The sequence below is a fragment of the Hypomesus transpacificus genome, unplaced genomic scaffold, assembly GCF_021917145.1.
Source record: "Hypomesus transpacificus isolate Combined female unplaced genomic scaffold, fHypTra1 scaffold_96, whole genome shotgun sequence".
Taxonomy (NCBI): Eukaryota; Metazoa; Chordata; class Actinopteri; order Osmeriformes; family Osmeridae; genus Hypomesus; species Hypomesus transpacificus.
Window position 1 is genome coordinate 581,637 of NW_025814044.1, and position 18,859 is coordinate 600,495.

Here is an 18,859-nt window from a genome sequence, read left to right on the forward strand (position 1 = left end):
CACATGTATGTTTAATATATGGTAGAATATATTTTAATTATGTGTAAAATATATAGCTGGAAGCAGCAATGGCGGATTCCTCCTTCAAAATGGCAAAATATTGTAAAATTTACATAATAGATAGTTACACCCAGAAAACTAGAAACTGTTTTGTCAAAAAAAAAAAGAAGCCTATGTCTGGAGTTGAACCTGGAACCATTCGTTTACCAGCACAACCACAATCTCTCATCCAATTGAGCCATTCCAAGATCTTTCCAAGAAGAGAGAAGTTTGCTGCCAGCAGGTGTAGCGGTGCTTGTTCCGGCTGTCGGGGGGCGGTCGGGGGGGGTATGGGGCGGCACTAAATATATGTACAGATATGTGTTCAATATATTGTGGAATATATTTTAAATGTAGGTAAAATTATATGGAAAAATATTTGAAATATATACTGACAATGATCGCTTCCAGCAAACTTCTTTTGAATTAGCCATTTCCCCCTAAATAAATGTCAATCTTACGGTATTTACGTTTTGGGGGGCACATTTTCAGTTAGCAGGTGTTACTGTTTGAATCGGGATTCCATTTGAAATACTGCCATTGACATCCTTATTAGAATACCTTCTAAATGGCTGAGCGGTTAGGGATTCGGGTTATTAATCAGAAGGTTGCCGTTTTCCCAAGTCAAAGGATGAAGCTTGAAGTTGTTCTCATATTTTACTCAGGAAGCACTGTAAAACTGAGCAGACATACAGAATGCATCTCAATTAGTAACATTCGTCTCGAAAAACAATCAATTGTGAGACAGGTTAGATTATATGGGAATTTCCAGAGACCTCGTTAGCGATTAGCATATTTGTATTCATTTGCGCATCAATAGAGCAAACAATTCAAACAAACTTTAGTTCACTACAAATTTCTTTCACAAGTAATGTTTACAAACAATAACTGATAACTGCTATCAAGAAAACACTTACAGACAAACGCGTTTTGGCCATATACGTACATTGGAGCAGGAAAAATCGTGTCTTCTTAACTAATCATATATCACGTTCTGCCAACAGAAACATCAAAGGAACAATACCACTGTTCAATTAGCTTTTTTTACACACTAGGGGCGCTATTTTCCTGTACAAATTACAACAGAACAACACACTCCCCGTCTGTTATAATGCAATATAACACTATTCTCCTTTAACAAGTAAAACAACTTCGGAGACATGTCTAGAATATACCCTTAGAGTACCCTCTCTGACAACCCTTATGTCCACTTTGCGAACTTTAGTGTCTTTGCTGGGGATGGCTCTCACCACTACTCATAGGCCACTCATTACGCTTGACTTGCGCATCTTTGAGCAACACTACATCTCCTTCACTCAGGTTTGGCTTGTCTGTGTGCCACTTCCTCCTTGGCTGGAGTGACACCAGGTATCCTTGACGCCAGCGTTTCCAGAAAGAATCGGCAAGAGCCTGGACCTGTTTCCACTGTTTTCCATAGAGGTCTTTGAGATCGTACTCTCCCGGAGGTGGCGATACTGGTTCAGCTTTCTGTGTTAGGAGCATGGCAGGTGTGAGGACAGAAGGCATGTCTGGGTCAGATGACACGGGAACCAAAGGCCTGGCATTCATAATGGCCATGACTTCTGACATGAGTGTGACTAGGACCTCATGAGACAGATGGGAGCCGTTTGTCTTGAGCAACAGTGCATCTAAGATCCTGCGAGCAACACCTATCATCCGCTCCCAAACTCCACCCATGTGTGAGGAGTGAGGAGGGTTGAACATCCAGGTGCTGCTTTGGTCTCTCAGGTAAGTAGTCAGTTCATGGTCATCAGATTTTAGGCGAGCAGGGCCCCTTATAGATGTGAATCTTCTCAATGCATTCACAAAGCTTGAAGATGACAAGGACTCAAGGACTTCGATATGGACAGCTCTCATCACTAAGCAGGTAAAGATGACTGCCCAGCGTTTGTTCTCTAGAAAGCCGCCTCGAGTGCGTATGGAGCTTATGATCCATGGACCAAACATTTCAACACCTACGTTAGTGAACGGAGGACCTGGACAGAGGTGCCTCCAATCAGCCATAGTCCAGCAGAGCGCACAGCGCCCTCTGTGAGATGTCTGCCCTGGTGAGCGCATTACCACGAGCGCATGCTCGTGGTAATGTCTCACCAGTAAAGTGGCTACATGGTGCTTTTTGGGGACGATGACTGGGTGTTTTTCTTCCTAGGGTACATCGGCCAAAGGAATCCTTCCTCCAACTCTTAATAGGCCATCCGAATCCATCATGGGGTTCAGCTTTCTCAGAGCACTTGATTTTGGCACGACTTCACCTCTAGAAAAGCACTTTATTTCTCCAGCAAACACATCATGTTGAGCATTTCTGATGACAAGTAGTTTTGCTTGTGTCAACTCGTCTTTCTTGCTGGTTAAGCCTTTTGCACAGGACCTCACCTTGAGTATGAGCTTGGCTACGGCCTGACTGAGTGACTTCCAACTGGAAAAGCGCTTAAATCGATGTAAGCCTAACTCACTGGCAGAGGCATTGGTCGTGAAGGCTTGGATCTGTGTACGTACATCTACGTCTGCATCAGGATCGATGAGTTCGAATGCCTCTGTCTGTGTGCAAGTCTCTTGTCAGGAATGCTGGGCCTTTGAACCAGTTTGTGTCCTTCAACACAGCTGTTGCCACTGAGCGGGTCCCATGGTCCGCTGGGTTGTGTTCGGTGCTGACAAAGTGCCACTGTTCAGGGCTTGTGGACTTCCTGATGCGGGCAACTCTGTTCGCTACGTACACATGGAATCTTCTTTTTGTGTTGTGGATATATCCCAACACGATCCGGCTGTCTGTGTAGAATGTTACTTTGTGAATGCCTGTGTCCAGTTCGTCGATGATTAGATCTGCCATTTCCACGCCCAGGACAGTGGCGCAAAGTTCAAGCCGTGGAACCGTGTGTGGGGGATGAGGAGCCAGCTTTGACTTGCCCATGACAAATCCGACATTGATGTGTCCCTCTCCGTCTGTCGTCTTGAGGTAAGCCACTGCTGATATGGCCATGGTGGAGGCGTCGGAGAAGACACAGAGTTCTCTGTAGTTTGTTTAGCGCAGAGAAACGGGTGTGTAGGGTCTTTCAATCTGAAGCTGTTCAAGCTCACAGAGTGAGTCTGTCCACTGTGTCCACTGTTCTTCTTTTAGAACTGGGAGGGGGGCGTCCCACTCAGCTTGGTCGGCAGACAGCTCTCGAACTAATGCTTTACCTTGGATGGTTACAGGTGACACGTATCCCAGGGGGTTGTAAAGGCCGTTAACAGTGGATAAGATTTCTCTTCTAGTAAAGGGCTTCTTCTCTCTGGATACGCAGAAGGTGAAAAAGTCAAACTCTAGGTTCCAGGTGAGCCCCAGACTGCACTGTACTGGCAAGGGGTCGACAGTCAGCTCTAAATTGACCATGTTTTTGGCTCTCTCTTCGGGGGGAAAGGCATCCATCACTGCACGTCTGTTAGAAGCTATTTTATGTAGCTTGATGCTTGACTCTGCTAACATATCCTTTGTGCTTTTCAGGACAGAGATGGCTTGATTCTCGGTGGAGAATGAAGTGAGGCCGTCATCCACATAAAAGTTTCTCGTGACATACTGCTTAGCTTCAGCACCGTGTTCCTTTTCACCAAGCAGGGCCGCTCTTCTCAGGCAGTAGATTGCTACTGCGGGGGAAGGAGAGTTTCCGAAAACATGCACTTTCATGCGGTACTCAGTGATCTGTTTGCTTTGCTCGCGGTGTTCTTCCTGGACGATGAAGCAATAGAACATCTGCTGCACATCCGCAGTTACTGCAACAGGCTCTCTGCAAAAGCGCATGAGGACCCCGAGGAGGGTGTTGTTCATGTCGGGGCCACGCAGAAGCACATCACTGAGTGAGATGCCTTCGTGCTTGGCACTGGAATCGAACACTACCCGTATTTGGTCCTTTTTCTGTGGGTGATAAACGCCGAATATTGGCAAGTACTAGCATTCTTGTTGGGGCTTCAGCGCTGGAGCAGGCTCAGCTTGGTCTGCGTCCAACATTCCTTGCACAAAGTTGAAGACTGTTCTTTCATGCCTTGTTTCTTCTCCAGCATGCGGCGCAAGGAGGTGAGACGGTTAGCAGCATGCTGTCTGTTGTTGGGTAGATGGAACCAGTTTGGCCTGAAAGGCAGTGGTGCTACCCAGCAGTTTGCGTTGTCGTGTTCGTCTTCAGTTCGTCTTCTATGGACATGCCAAGCTTGTCGTCGTGCTGTGTCCTCTGGAACACATTTTTGCCCAGGCTGTCTTCGTTCTGGCCACCGCTGGCTGTGTGAGAAGCGCTTGGAGTCGCGTGGAGTGTAGCAGGGCTGTCAATATTCTCTTTTACCACTAAGCTGCTGGTGCATGGACGGAGTATGGAATGGCGTCCGGTCACCAGCACGCTGGTTCTGAAGATGTTGGCAGTGGCGGGTTTGTGTGCTCTTCCTAGACACACATCTCCGATGATCACCCATCCGAGGTCGAGTTGCTGTGCAAACGGTGCGCTGTGAGGCCCATTACACTGTTCACGTACCTTGTGCACCTGGAAAAGGTCTCGCCCGAGGAGGAGTAGGATGGATGCTCGAGATGGGGATGGTGTCTAGCTACTTACGGTGATGGTATTTCGGACCTGTCGTCTGGTAGCATGTCACACTCAATCAGCGAAGGTAGCAGGATGTGCGTGTTGCCGTCCAAGAATTCTACAATAAAGTTGTTGGCTCGGCGTCCGGCAGTCTCCATCACTCCTGAGCATGTCTTCAGAGTGTACCTCGATCCCGCTCCATTGATTCCAAAGTGATAAAAAAATGATGTTCTGCCCAGTGACTTGTTGCTTTGGTCATCAAGCACAAAATAGGTCTTCATAGCTCTGTCTCTTTGTCCAGTAGGATACAAGAGCAAGACAAATCTTCGAGCATGATTTTGATGTGTTCATACTTCCACAGATTTCTGTGCATTTGGAGGTCACAAACGGGACGGTCTCTATCCGCTGTTGCTCCCCGCCATGCTCTTTACCGCTCACATGGGCAGCAACTTTCCATGGGGCAGGTCCTGGATGCAGGACTGATGGATGTTTGTCGCTGTTGCACTCTTTGCACAGCACAGGCTTGTCACATTCTCTAGCAACGTGGGTGGATGAAGCACAGCATTTGAAACATATGTGTTTTTCCGTCAAATAAGCTTTTTGCTCATCCAGCGTTTTGTTTCTGAAGCTGCGGCACTTCCTCAGTGGATGTGGCTTGTTATGCAGTGGGCACAGTTTGTCAGGGTCATCATTTCTCCTTGTTGCTGAGGTGCTGTCACCGTCGCCGCCATTCGTTGAGACTTCAGTCCTTCTGACAGCAACTGATGTTCGTGTGTAATGACTAGACTGGAGAACACTCTTCTCAATCTTGGAGGGACACCATGCTCCTGTTATGCTGGCAAAGCTAGGATCATTGAGCGTTTTTGCTTGATCAGTGACAAAGTTCACAAGGACTGCAAATGGAGGGTATGGCACCCCGTGTTGTTCCTTATAGCGTGATCCAACAGTAACCCACCTTTCCTGTAGGCTGGTTGGAAGTTTCTGGATTATTGGACTGACGCCGCGGGAGGTGTTGAGGTACGACAGACCAGGTAAGTATCCATCCGCCCTCGCTACTTCAAGTTCCATTAGAATGTCTCCCAGTTCTCTTAACTTTTAATTTTCCTTGGCTGAGATTTTGGGAAAATCCTCAACTTTTTTGAGAAGTGCATTTTCAATCACCTCAGGTGAGCCATAAACGTCCTCCAGTCTTGAGCGGTGGGACCGCCAGGCGGTTGTCTGAAGTTGACCGTAGGTTGCGGGTGCGGGTGTAAGGCTGCAGGAGAGACTTGATGTAGTCAGGTGCAATCCCGTTCACTGCTCGGAAGGTCAGTATCAGGGTCTTGAATCTGATGCGGGCCGTGATGGGTAGCCAGTGGAGGGAGATGAGGAGCGGGGTAACATGGGAGCGTCCGGGTAGAGTGTAGACCAGACGGGCTCGTTCTGAATCCTCTGAAGAGGGCGGGTTGTGCATGCTGGGAGACCGGCGAGCAGCGAGTTGCAGTAGTCCAACTTGGAGAGGACAAGTGCTTGGACGAGCAGCTGGGTGGAGTGCCTAGACAGGTATCTCCTGATCTTCCGCAATGTGGGCTGTGAGGGAGAGCTCGTCATCCATGGTAACCCCAAGGTTCCTGGCAGGGGATGAAGGGGTCACCGTCGCAGATCCCAGGGTGATTGAAAGATTGTGGGAGATCGAGGGTTTGGCTGTGATGAGGAGAAGTTCTGTTTTGGCGAGGTTCAGCTTGAGGTGGTGCTTGGTCATCCAGGCAGAGATGTCTGTGAGGCATACCTCAATCCTAGCTGAGATTCTCGGATCGGTTGGGGGGAACGACAGGTACAGCTGCATGTCGTCAGCGTAGCAGTGGTAGGAGAAGCCATGGGAGGTGATGGTTGGTCCAAGTGAGGTGGTGTACAGAGAGAAGAGGAGGGGTCCAAGGACGGAGCCCTGTGGGACACCAGTGGAGAGCTGGCAAGGGCCTGACAGATTGCCTCCCCAGGAGGCCTGGTAGGATCTTCCCGACAGGTAGGATGAGATCCACTGGAGTGCAGTGCCAGTGATACCCATCTCAGAAAGTCTGGAGAGCATTATCTGTTGGTTAACCATATCAAATGCTGCAGAAAGGTCCAGCAGAATGATGACGGATGACCTTGAAGCCGCTCTGGCAGACTGGAGGGCAGTGGTGACTGACAAGAGGGTAGTCTCTGTGGAGTGGCCAGTCTTGAAGCCCGATTGGTTGGGGTCAAGCAGGTTGTTCTGAGAGAGAAAGTTGAATTTTTGGTTAGATACAGCACGTTCAATTGTTTTTGAAAAGAAGGGTAACAGTGATACCGGTCTGTAGTTCTGGAGGACGGCAGGGTTAAGGGAGGGTTTTTTGAGTAGAGGGGTAATTCTGGCCTACTTGAAGGCAGAGGGGAAGGTGCCGGAGGTAACAGACGAGTTTAGGACATGGAGAAGAAAAGTTATGATGGAGGGGGAGATGATTTGAAAGAGAGGGGAGAGACAGGATCAAGGGGACAGGAGGTGGGGCGATGATAGAGAATGAGGTCAGAGATCTCTGCCTCGGACAGGGGAGAGAAAGAGTTTAGACATTTAGTTGGGTCAGTCATGGAGGGTAAAATTTGAAGAAAATGTGAGCAAATATGTAGGAGGAGTAATGAAAAAACGTGTTTCCTTAATCTTTATTGTACAGAAAAATCCATGTTCCTCATGAGAAATAAGGCTTATGTAATGAATTTCAGAATTTGGGGACTTATGGCCTGCAAATGGCATCACTTTGAAAATGTACATATTGGGTCGTGGCCTGTAGCGCCACCTATTGTCTAAAGTGACCCATGTTTGGTATGGAAGTTACTAGGGCTGGGCGGTATGACGGTATATACCGTGCAACGGTAGAAATTTGTCTACCGGGAGAGATTTTGCCATACCTTTTCAACGGCGGTATACTTTTCAGTGTTTCCCACATAGACTAATTTTAACACTATTTAGGTTAAACATGCAGCGAATTCTTTCAGCTGCATTTCCTTTCCCTGCTCTCCCTCCGTCTCTCTGTCACACGCGTCTTTCTCACATACATAGTCACAACGTCAGCACACGTTAGCAACGATGCATACATTCGCCGTTCTAGTAAGACAGACAGCTATATCAGCGAGCATTCAGCATTAGCTTAAGATCTAGGAAAGTTCAGGTTACTTTTCGCTACGAGCATGTCTTAATCGAAGGTTCCCCTTCGTTCTTTTGGTGAAAAGTCTCAGGAGCTAGCTACTTACCCGGCGTCATGGAGCCGACTAGTTAAATAGTTATTTAGCACTAGCGTTGCTACTTGCATATGCAGAAATTATTTGTTTGTAGTTGATTTTGTGAAGGTGTGAATCATTTTTCACAAATGCGCATCAGTCATACTAGTATACATACTAGGCGCTCATACTAGTAACTTTGAGTCTTGTTTTTAACTCAAGTGTTGTCTCATGTGAGGCAGTTGTTTTTGTTTGTAATAAATAACCAAGTGTGATGATGAAGTACGGTATGGTTGTATAGTACCATTTCTTAATTAAATTGACTATATTTAGTATATCAATTACTTTACCGTGATATATACTGTAACCGTGATATAAAATTACTCATACCATAGGAGATTTTAGCCATATCGCCCACCCCTAGTAGTTACTAATGGTCTGCAGTTTCAACATGCCAAATTTCACAACTTTTTACAGTTCTGGTCTAGGGGCTGCCATTGACTCCCATGGAACCAGCAGTGTAATAATAATAATACCACCAATAACAATACTAACTAAAATAATAGGTTCCCTCCTACTGGAAGAACCTTAATAATAATACTAACAAAAACTTTAGGTTCCCTTCTTCCGGAGGAACCCTAACAAAAATACTAACAACAATAATAGGTTCCCTTCTACCAGAGGAACCCTAATAATAATACTAACAAAAACAATAGGTTTCCTCCTACTGGAGGAACCCTAAAAACGATATATTATTCAGTCAGCTCAGGGGGGGACACATTTTAACAGGGCCACTGACCCCTGTAGGCCCCCGTGTAGAACCGCCACTGCACCCCTGCCATAGACGCTTTGGGGTGTTTATGAGCACATCAACCAAAAGACTACATCATTTCTGATTCAAGTGAATGAAAGCAAGTCATCCACCTTTGACTTCTGCAGCCTCCCAGCAGGTTAACTGATTCCCTGGCCATCATCCACCTAAATGACAAACTGCACTGTCATTAAATAGAAGGGGTAGAGAGTAAGAAGAAAATAGATATCAATAGAGATAACATATTTGTTCCACAGGAACACTTTCACACTGTCTGATGTTTTTTTTCAATGCTTATACATATTACACATGCTTATACATGTCCACACCTGCATCACTGACTGACACTAAAGGCCTTCAAACCTTAGGTTTGGCTCCTATGGCCACTGGCTATAAGCTCATTGATTGATTGATTGATTGATTGTGTTTGCTGCGATGGCTGCCTCTCAGTGAGTCCATTAGTCACTTGTTGCTGTCTGTAGGTAGGTCCTTACCCATGAGTGCTGTTTGCTAAGGCCCAGGTGGAGTACTTTCTGTTTGGAGTGGCTAATTCAATTAAGTACTTCAATAATAATAATTAACCAAGTTTTGGTTTTCCATCCTGCACACAGGTTATTTTGAACTGACTAAAAGTACAGTAGAGTTTCCAATGGTTCATCGCTTTTGAAGACCCCTTCCATTAACTTTTATTTTTTTCTCTATCCCTGCTTCTCAGATGTATGGGCGCTACACACAGGAACTGGGTGTGTATGCCAAAGAGGAGGCGGCCCGCCTCCGGGATGGAGGTAGGCTGCAGAGGACCACCAGCGTCCGAAGTCGTTCAGCAGAACTGCTGGAGTATGAGAAAGAACCCTGCGCCAAGTGTCATAGTAAGTGAACTCACCATGCCACCCCTGCAGCACAGCCACTGGCTGACCAACAGGGATGAGCTTCTGTTTCAATCAGTCAAGCTCTCCAGATTGGGAAGTCTTTTCGCAAGTCTGAGGGACGCATTGTTCATCTGGTGGTTTTACTCAGTTAAGCACAGGAAATAAAAGTATACAAAAGTAAAGGTACTAGGTATATAAATGAAATATGGCTCAAATGTGACGTGTCTTGTTTTGTTCATGTCCCCAGAAGGCAATAAAGTGTTCATGTTTGGTTCCTTTCAGAAAATTTGGTTGATTATCTCATAGATTAGAAAAATAAAGATCTATGGATATTTTGTGAGTTAGTGACATTCAGTCGGATGGGCCACCATACAAAGTGGGTCTTATGTAAAAAAATGCTGCTTCAGCATTCCAAGTATTGTTCTTTGAATCTTTATTCAACTTTATTTGACACCTTTTAGGTATCTTCAGCTATTAAAACTGTTCAGCTATAAAAAAATTCAGCAGTTTCAGGCCATGACTGCTATGACTTTTCAGCATTCTACCTCTTATGTTTGAATTAATATAAATCAATATTCATAATATGTTTAACATGATTTTCCAATTGAGTTTTTTTTCAAATCCTTTCAAACGTCTTAAAACTTCTTCAACTTCCAAGTCCTTCTTCCTCAAGCTTTCAGCTAAATCCACCATTTAAACTTTAAAATGTTGACAAAACCCTAAGCTATTTTCTTTAAAATTAGCTTTTTGTTATCTAGTCAACTTTTTTCAATATCACAGATTATGTTTCATGAATTTTTCAAGCCGTTTCTGAGATTTACATGGGTGTGTACATGAAAGCTTAGAGTGCAGACTGAAACGCTTAGAGTGGAAGGGAGCTTCGGATGTTGTTGAAAAAATATTTTTTGTTTGCCAGCATTGCCACAATTTTTGCTCTTCATGCTTCGTTTTTGGATAAATAGATAGCTTATTTCGTGCTGGTCGTAGACAGTTGTCTGTGGAATCCAACAGACTTCCACATTTGTTGAGAGCCCCACGAAAGCGAGACAAAGTCCAACTCTCGCCCCATAGAGTCCAATACAATTCTGGTGACAAATTCATCAGAGAAAGCAAAAAGAACTAGAGAGGGTACAATTTCTGGGGAAATTGCAGGGTGTGCTTGCTCATGTCAGTTGCAGGTGGGTCTGTTTTCCCTTCTAGTGATATTTTCAAGCATTTAGCCTACTCATATTGCATAATTCATTAAGATCACCCTTTGAAACAAGGAACCCCCTTTGAAACAAGCTACTGTAACAACATTGTCACTGGCAGTATTTCAGATGGAATTGCGATTCAAATAGTAAGGTCTGATAACTGAAAATAAGCCCCCCAAAATGCAAATAAGTTTGATATAAATTTAGGGGGACATGGCTAATTCAAAAGCAGTTTGCTAGAAGCAAGCAAGTTGCTGTTGCTATCCACACTTCAATTATTGTTTAAAAGCGCCGGAAATGAGAATGTTTCTTTTGTAAGGGATAATGTATAGAACGCCGAAAAATAAGCAGATAAAATAAGCTTATTTTCCCGATAATGACCGGCGTTCCATACATTATCCCGCTTAAAACACGGCTACTTGCCAACAAAAGTAACTTAACAAAGTGTGTCTTTTTACAATGTATTTGTTACCATTCGTAATGTTGATCAGCAGAGAAATAGTTCGCCAAAGATGTTGAACTTCATAGACTTAGAACATTCTTTAGGCTTCAAATCAGCTGACGTCGCTAAGCAACAGAGTACGCTGGGGTTGAAAAGTTAGCGGACTACTTGCGGAGTGCTACAAAAAACGTGAATCTGAGGCAAAAAGGCCACTTCCCTTGACAGTGGTCAAATATGCATAGCAACGGTCAAAATTGTTCACGGCAGAATGTTGGGAAGCCCCATTCAAGTGATGGAGCATTCTACAGCATTAAGAACAGCCGTGTAATGAGACATAATAAAGTTTAGCCATAATTGTGGTATTGAAGACAGTACTGTAGCCTACTGCTACACACTGCCAGTGGGCGAACCGAGTCTGTGACTCTGAGGTTAACGTCAAAACAAGACTCGGTCTCACTCAAATTCCAATTTTTACACAAATAAAAAAAATGCTGACCCGCTGGCTGTCTTCGCAATCGCCATATCTTTAAAACACTGCCCTCCATTTGGATGTAGAATTGACCCTGGTACGAAATAAAAAAAATACTCAGCAAACGCAGATCGACTACACTGTTGTCGACGAGTGTCAACACTCGTTGACAACACTGTTGTTGCTGCCGCAATCTTCAATGGAGGCTGACGGGGCTCTCACGTAGCAAACAAATCAAAGTTTTTACAGAAACCTACATTACAATTTTATCACCTGGCTGTCTTCACAATAGTCATATCGTCATAACATTTCCCTCTTTCAGTTTTTTCGTGTAAAATTGAAATATAAAATTAGCTACGAAAATACTACTATGACGCTTTATAGCATGGCTGCCATACTACTATGACGCTTTCTAGCATGGCTGCCGCTTGAAAGACTAGGCGGACTCACGGGCGACCCGCACTCGCTCAAATTACAAAGACTTTCACAACCTAAACCAGAAATCTGAGATTGCAGTTTCACTCGAAATCGCTTTCTCAACAAAGCCAAATGGTTGGGATGTTTTGGGGGTGGTATTTTTCACTCAAAATCCAAGCTCCAATTTGCATGCTAGAACGTCTCTATCACGTTGTATCCATGCATCGTTGCTAACGTCGTTGCTAACTGGGAGTCGGATGGCTGAGCGGTGAGGGAGTCGGGCTAGTAATCAGAAGGTTGCCGAATCGATTCCCCGCCGCGCCAAATGACGTTGTGTCCTTGGGCAAGGCACTTCACCCTACTTGCTTCGGGGGGAATGTCCCTGTACTTACTGTAAGTCGCTCTGGATAAGAGCGTCTGCTAAATGACTAAATGTACGTAGCTAGCACAGATTACCCTTTGTCGACTAAAGGCACTTTGTCGCCACAAAAACGTTGTAACCTCCTAAACTGTGCATCGGAACGTAAATCCCAATACAAGCAACTCAATCGAGACCAAGACAAACATTTTGACTGTCAGGAATGCAAACGTGGACCCAAAAGCAGACTCCAAAAGATGTGTGTTTCTTCCTTTTATTGGAAGCAGAAAATAACATACAAAAGTAGATTAAAAAGCATGACTCTCACTCTGTGGCAGGTCAGAGAAAAATTAAGCACAGAACTTAAAATCCAAGCCACTTAAAAAGCACAGAGCAAACAAGGCACGGGTGAAAACAATGTGTCATAATGAGAACAGATTAACAGAACCAAAAACAAGAACACAGCGAGGGCCACTGGTGGCCTACAAAGGGTCACAACCCTGACAGACACAGCTGTTGTCTATGTAGTCCAAATATTGACTGAGCCTTAGGGGGGCAAAAATTATACATATATATGTGAGATAACAATGGTTGTGCCCTTGCCGAAGGCAGACACACCCAAATATAGCTGCAAGCAGCAATGTGGTGGCCAAGCAGGTCAGATGACCCAGAAGAAACTTTCGACATCTAGTGACTGCGGTGTACCTGGCTTCCTTTGCAGTGGCTTATAGTCTCGCTAAACAGAGAATCAGAGACATGGCAAGCTTGTCAGCTTTGGCTGGATTTGAACCTCTGACGTTGACGTTGCCAGGACACCAATTTATCCTAGTGAGCTATTCTCAGTGCTGGAAATCAGATTTCAGTGACTATATAAGGAAAAATATAAGGAATTTTTCCTGTGGCAAGTGGTTGTCAGATTTGGCCTGAGTTTAAACAGCTGTGATTCAGTCCAATTTTCATATGTCAATGTGATTGTGGTCTGAAGATAATCTGTGTCAAATTTGGTGAATATCTGATACATTTTGTAGGAGTAGGAGTAGGACAAAAACGTTTTATTAATTCATTCAAAATGGCTGCATCAATTCGGCTGGTATCACAAGTTAACATGTGTCAGACACGGGATCGCCCCCCTACAGGTTAGAGGACACATATCTATAAAGCACAATAAATCTGAGTCTTCTTGAGTTTAGACCCCTGAGATTGAAACATAATCATTATCATTTTGGTTATACTGTAGGACAGCTACAGTGGCATACCTGGCTTCACGAAACAGATAAGCAAGTATCATGACATGCTTGATGACTGTGGCTACATTCGAACATATGACCTTGCACTTCAGAGGAACCTGTCTTATCCCAGTGAGCTATTCTCAGTGCTAGGAATTATTGTGTTCAGTTACTGTATTAAAAGTAAGCCGTTTCTCCTGTGGGAAGCGTTGTCAGATTTGACCCAAGTATAAAAAGCTGCAATTCAGTCATATTTTGACAAATCAAGGTGATTGTTGTCTGAAAATGATTTGATTATATGAGGAGTTCAAAATAGTAAGTTTTTATGAAAATTCCAAATGGCCGATTCCCAAAATGGTGGACACGGGACAATGTGATATATTTCGACTTGGTTTCGCCACGTAGAATCAGAAGAGACCAATCTTGGGATTTATGACAAATCTGTTCAGAAGTTATGATGCAAGAAATCCGATGCACTGGCTAGATGTAGCATCACTTTATCTATAAAGCACAATAAATCTGACTCTTCATGAGTATAAATCCCCTGAGAATGAGACACTGGCCGGGTTTCCCAGATTCGGTAAGAAGCTCTTAACACTAACAGCTTCTTAGGAGCATTCTAGAGCGTTCTTAAAACGCTCCTAAGAAGCTCTGAGCGTTAAGAGCTTCTTAACGAATCTGGGAAACCCGGCCATTATCGTGACCATTGTCATTATACTGCTCGACAGTTACTGTCGCATACTTGGCTTCACTAAACAGATAAACCAGTATCATGACATGCTTGAGATTTTGGATGGATTCGAACCTACGACCTTGCACTTCAACGGAGCCCGTCTTTTCCCAGTGAGCCATTTTCAGCACGGGGAGTTGCTGTGTACCGTTACTGTATACAAAAAGGAAGCCGTTTCTCTTGTGGCACACGTTCAGATTTGTCCCAAGTTTAAACAGCTGTAATTCAGTCCTATTTTGACATGTCAAGGTGATTGTGGTCTGAAGATAATCTCTGCCAAATCTGGTAAATATTGGATACATTGTGTAGGAGTAAGGAAAAACGTTTTATTCATTCATTCAAAAAGGCGGCCTCATCCATTGGTCTGGTATCACGCGTTAACTTGCGTCAGACGCGGGATCTCATAAGATATCACGAGACATAGGAATCACTTAAATACGCCAAACAAGTCAACAGTTATTGGTCAAAACACAATTTTGCCTATTGTAGCGCCCTCTAGAGCTCAAATGACACTACCTTTTTCATACCTCTTAACAGGGTCATGAATCCATACACCAAGTTTGGAGTCAATGCATCAAAGATTCGTTTTTAACCGTATCAGTTGCTGAAATTGATTGGCTGTAACCAACAAACGGTTGCGAAAATCAAAGCTCCAGGGGATAACTTTTGTGAGTCTTGGTCTGAAGATCATCTGTGGCAATTTTGAAGAAGATTCGACAAGAATTGTAGGAGTAGTAGCGAAAAAACGCTTTTCATTAACATTCAAAAAGAGAATCTATATAACTGGATATGATGTCATAGAGTGCATTGAGCTCGTCTTGATCCAGGGAATCCAACGATACCTCTTTTTGGAAAATGCGGCATATGGTTAAAAAGAAACGTGTTTAAACACACCTTTAACTTTGACCCATTGGTGGCACTACATGGTTGGAATGCGAGGTATGAAACTTGGTGAAATTTATGAGCGGACTGGTCCCAAAGAGTGTGCCAAATTTCACAACTTCTGAAAATGTGGTTCTAGGGGCTGCCCTTGACTCCCATGACAGATGTGTAATAATAATAAATATAGCTGCAAGCAGCGATGCGGGTTCCTCCGCAAAATGGCAAAATATTATAAACATGTACACTGTAGAAGATCGAGACTTGGACAACAAGAGAGCAAAACTACTTCATGTTTGGCCAACAACAATAGGCTGAACGGGGATTTGAACTCATGAGCATAAGGTTACCAGAGTGTCTCTAGCCTCTCTGGTACACACCAACCGCTGAGATTTTATGATTCGGAAGGGCTGAGTATTAACTTTCCATGGGATATTGAAACACTTCTTGAGTTGATCTCTTTCCAGACTCTTAGTCAATGCACAACTAACAATAGTCATGTGGACAACTTGGCTAGGGCAGAGCTCATACTCAACTCCTTGCGTGAATAGCCTGTGACAGGATAGCAGCCGACTCTCTGGTCCGATTAAACTACACAACATACACAATCAGGGTGACCAACAAGATTATATTAACTAACCAACAATAACATAATAAACATCTAACTGAACGAACACAACAACTGAAATCCCTCGCAAGGCTGTTGTAACCAAACTATTTTCCAGAAGTCTTTGCGTTTTTTGACATGCCGCACTGCATGCTGGGTACCCAAGGGTGCTGACGCTGATTATCTAGCAGTGCTCCGAGTGCGTGATATGAGTATTAGTTTTTTGTCAGCTTTGGGACAAAGGTTAAGAAACGGTTGACATTTCAAGGTTAAATTGCATGAAATTGTGCATGGTATTTCAGAATGACGTCTGCCTGTTTAACTAAACAAGCAATCAAAATTATGACAGGCCAAAAGACTGTGCCTGGATTTGAACCTGTGACCTTATGCTTTGCAGTACAACGTTTCAACCCATTGAGCTACCTGCAAGGCTTAGAAATTATGGTCAGTTTCTGTCGAAAAAAAAAAGCTGTATATCCTGTAGCATGGCTTGTTCGATTCAACCAAAGTTTAAACAGTTGTAATTCAATGATCTTTTGACATATCAAGGTGAAATTGCGCATGGTACTTCAGAACGATGTCATCCTGTTTAACTGAACATATATTCAAATTTATGACAGACTCAGTGTGGCTGGATTCGAACCTACGACCTTATACTTTACAGGTCACCGTTCCAGCTCGTTGAGCTATTCTCAGTGTTGAGTATTGGCATGTTCAGTTACTGTACAAAAAAAAGCTTTTTCTCCAATGGTGAGCATTGTCAGATTTGGTCCAAGTACAAACAGCTGTAATTCAGTCATATTTTGACATATCAAGGTGAAATTGTTATGGTACTTCAGGGACGTGTCACCTCAAAGTCTATTAGGTTTGAAAACCCATCATTCAAAATGACATTTGATTTAGTGACACAAACATATTGAGGCAACGTGGACATTTATATAAATACACCCCTTTCAGCCATATTGTATTTTATTCAATTGCTATAATTAACGTTATTAAACACGTCAATGATACATATATGTACCAAATATCAAGTCAATTAGACCTTTGGTTCAAGAGAAGAGGAATTTGGAATGTTTTCCCAAATTATCACTGTACAGGAAAATCCATCATGGCGGACTTGATGGGTCCTTGAGGCTTTTTTGTTCGCCATGAGAAATAAGGCATGCACACCAAGTTTCAGAAGAATTGGAACAATGGGGTGGAAATGCTATCACTTTGAAAATTGGACTTTTGGGTGTTTCCTGTGGCGCCCCCTATGGTCTGATGTGGCCCATAGTTGGCGTGGGGGTACCCACTCAGATGTAGTATCACTGTGCCAAATTAGAAAATTAGTTACCAATACCATGTTGAATTATTGTGGCGCGAGGAGAAGAGGAATAATAATAAATATAGCTGCAAGCAGCAATGCAGGTTCCTCCGCAAAATGGCAAAATATTATAAACATGTACACTGTAGAAGATCGAGACTTGGACAACAATCGAGCAAAGCTACTTCATGTTTGGCCAACAACAATAGGCTGAGCGGGGATTAGAACTCATGAGCATAAGGTAACAAGTCATTGTCTCTAGCCTCTCTGCCACACACCAACCGCTGAGATTTTATGATTAGCAAGGGCTCATTATTAACTTTCCATAGAATATAGAAACTCTTCTTGAGTTGATTTCTTTCCAGACTCTCAGTCAATGCAAAACTAAGAACAGTCATGTGGACAACTGGGCTAGGGCAGCGCTCATATTCAGCTCCTTGCAAGAATAGTCTGTAACTGTATAGCAGCCGATTCTCTGGTCCGATTAAACTACACAACTTACTCAATCAGGGTGACCAACAAGACTATTATAACTAACCAACAATAACACTACAAACATCCATCTGAACGAACACAACAACTGAAATCCCTCGCACGGCTTTTGTAACCAAACTATTTTCCACTATTTTGACATTTCAAGGTGAAATTGCATGAAATTGCGCATGGTATTTCAAAAGGATGTCTGCCTGTTTAACTAAACAAGAAATCAAAATTATGACAGGCCAAAAGGTTGCGATGCGAACCTGTGACCTTGCGCTTTACAGGACGATGTTTCAACCCATTGAGCTACCCGCAGGGCTGAGAAATTCTGGTCAATTTCTGTATAAAAAAAGAAAGCTGTTTCTCCTGTAGCGTGGTTTGTTCGATTTGGCCAAAGTTTAAACAGCTGTAATTCAATAATCTTTTGACATATCTAGGTGAAATGCGCATGGTACTTCAGAACGATGTCGTCCTGTTTGACTAAACAGATAATAAAAATGATGACAGGCCAGAATATAATGGCTGGATTCCAACCTAATACTTTATACTTTACAGGTCACCATTCCAGCCCATTGAGCTATTATCAGTGTTGAGTAGTGTCATGTTCAGTAACTGTATACAAAAGTAAGCTGTTTCTCCTGTGGTAAGCGTTGTTGGATTCAGCCAACGTTGAAACTGATCCAATTCAATCATATTTTGACATACCAAGGTGAAATTGTTTGTGGGACTTCAGAATGATGTCATCCTATTGAACTAAACAGATAATCAAAATGATGACAGGCCAAAAGATAATGGCTGGATTCCAACCTACGACCTTATACTTTACAGGTCACCATCCCAGCCCTTTGAGCTATTCTCAGTGTTGAATATTGTCATGTTCAGTTACTGTATTAAAAAGTAAGCTGTTTCTCCTGTGGTAAGCGTTGTTAGATTCAGCCAAAGTTGAAACTGCTTATACATTTCCTATAAAAATGGGACAACAGGATGACTGGGTTGCTGCTGTAAAGAATAACTTACTTATAGTTTTTATAAAAGGTTGTTTGAAGTGCCATAACTTGTCATTGAAGGGAATTTCAAATCATGCCTAGCATCAGTGGGGATGTGTCCTGGGTTAGGTTACTGAAATGAATTTGAGCAACATACAAGGGATCCACCAGAACAATCAATTTACTTCATTAGAGATAACCATTAGCGTTATCTCTACCATGCGTAGACTACAAATACATTTACATTTAGTCATTTTAGCAGACCCTCT

General features: G+C 43.4%; 1 protein-coding gene across 1 annotated transcript in view; it reads left to right on the forward strand.

The window, feature by feature from the left end:
• Positions 1-18,859, forward strand: part of clcn2a (chloride channel, voltage-sensitive 2a) — a 142,493-nt gene that overhangs the window by 38,696 nt on the left and 84,938 nt on the right. Inside the window, exon 2 of the mRNA XM_047018187.1 lies at positions 9,341-9,494. Coding sequence (XP_046874143.1) covers positions 9,341-9,494 — 154 coding nt within the window. The remainder of the gene's footprint in view (positions 1-9,340; positions 9,495-18,859) is intronic.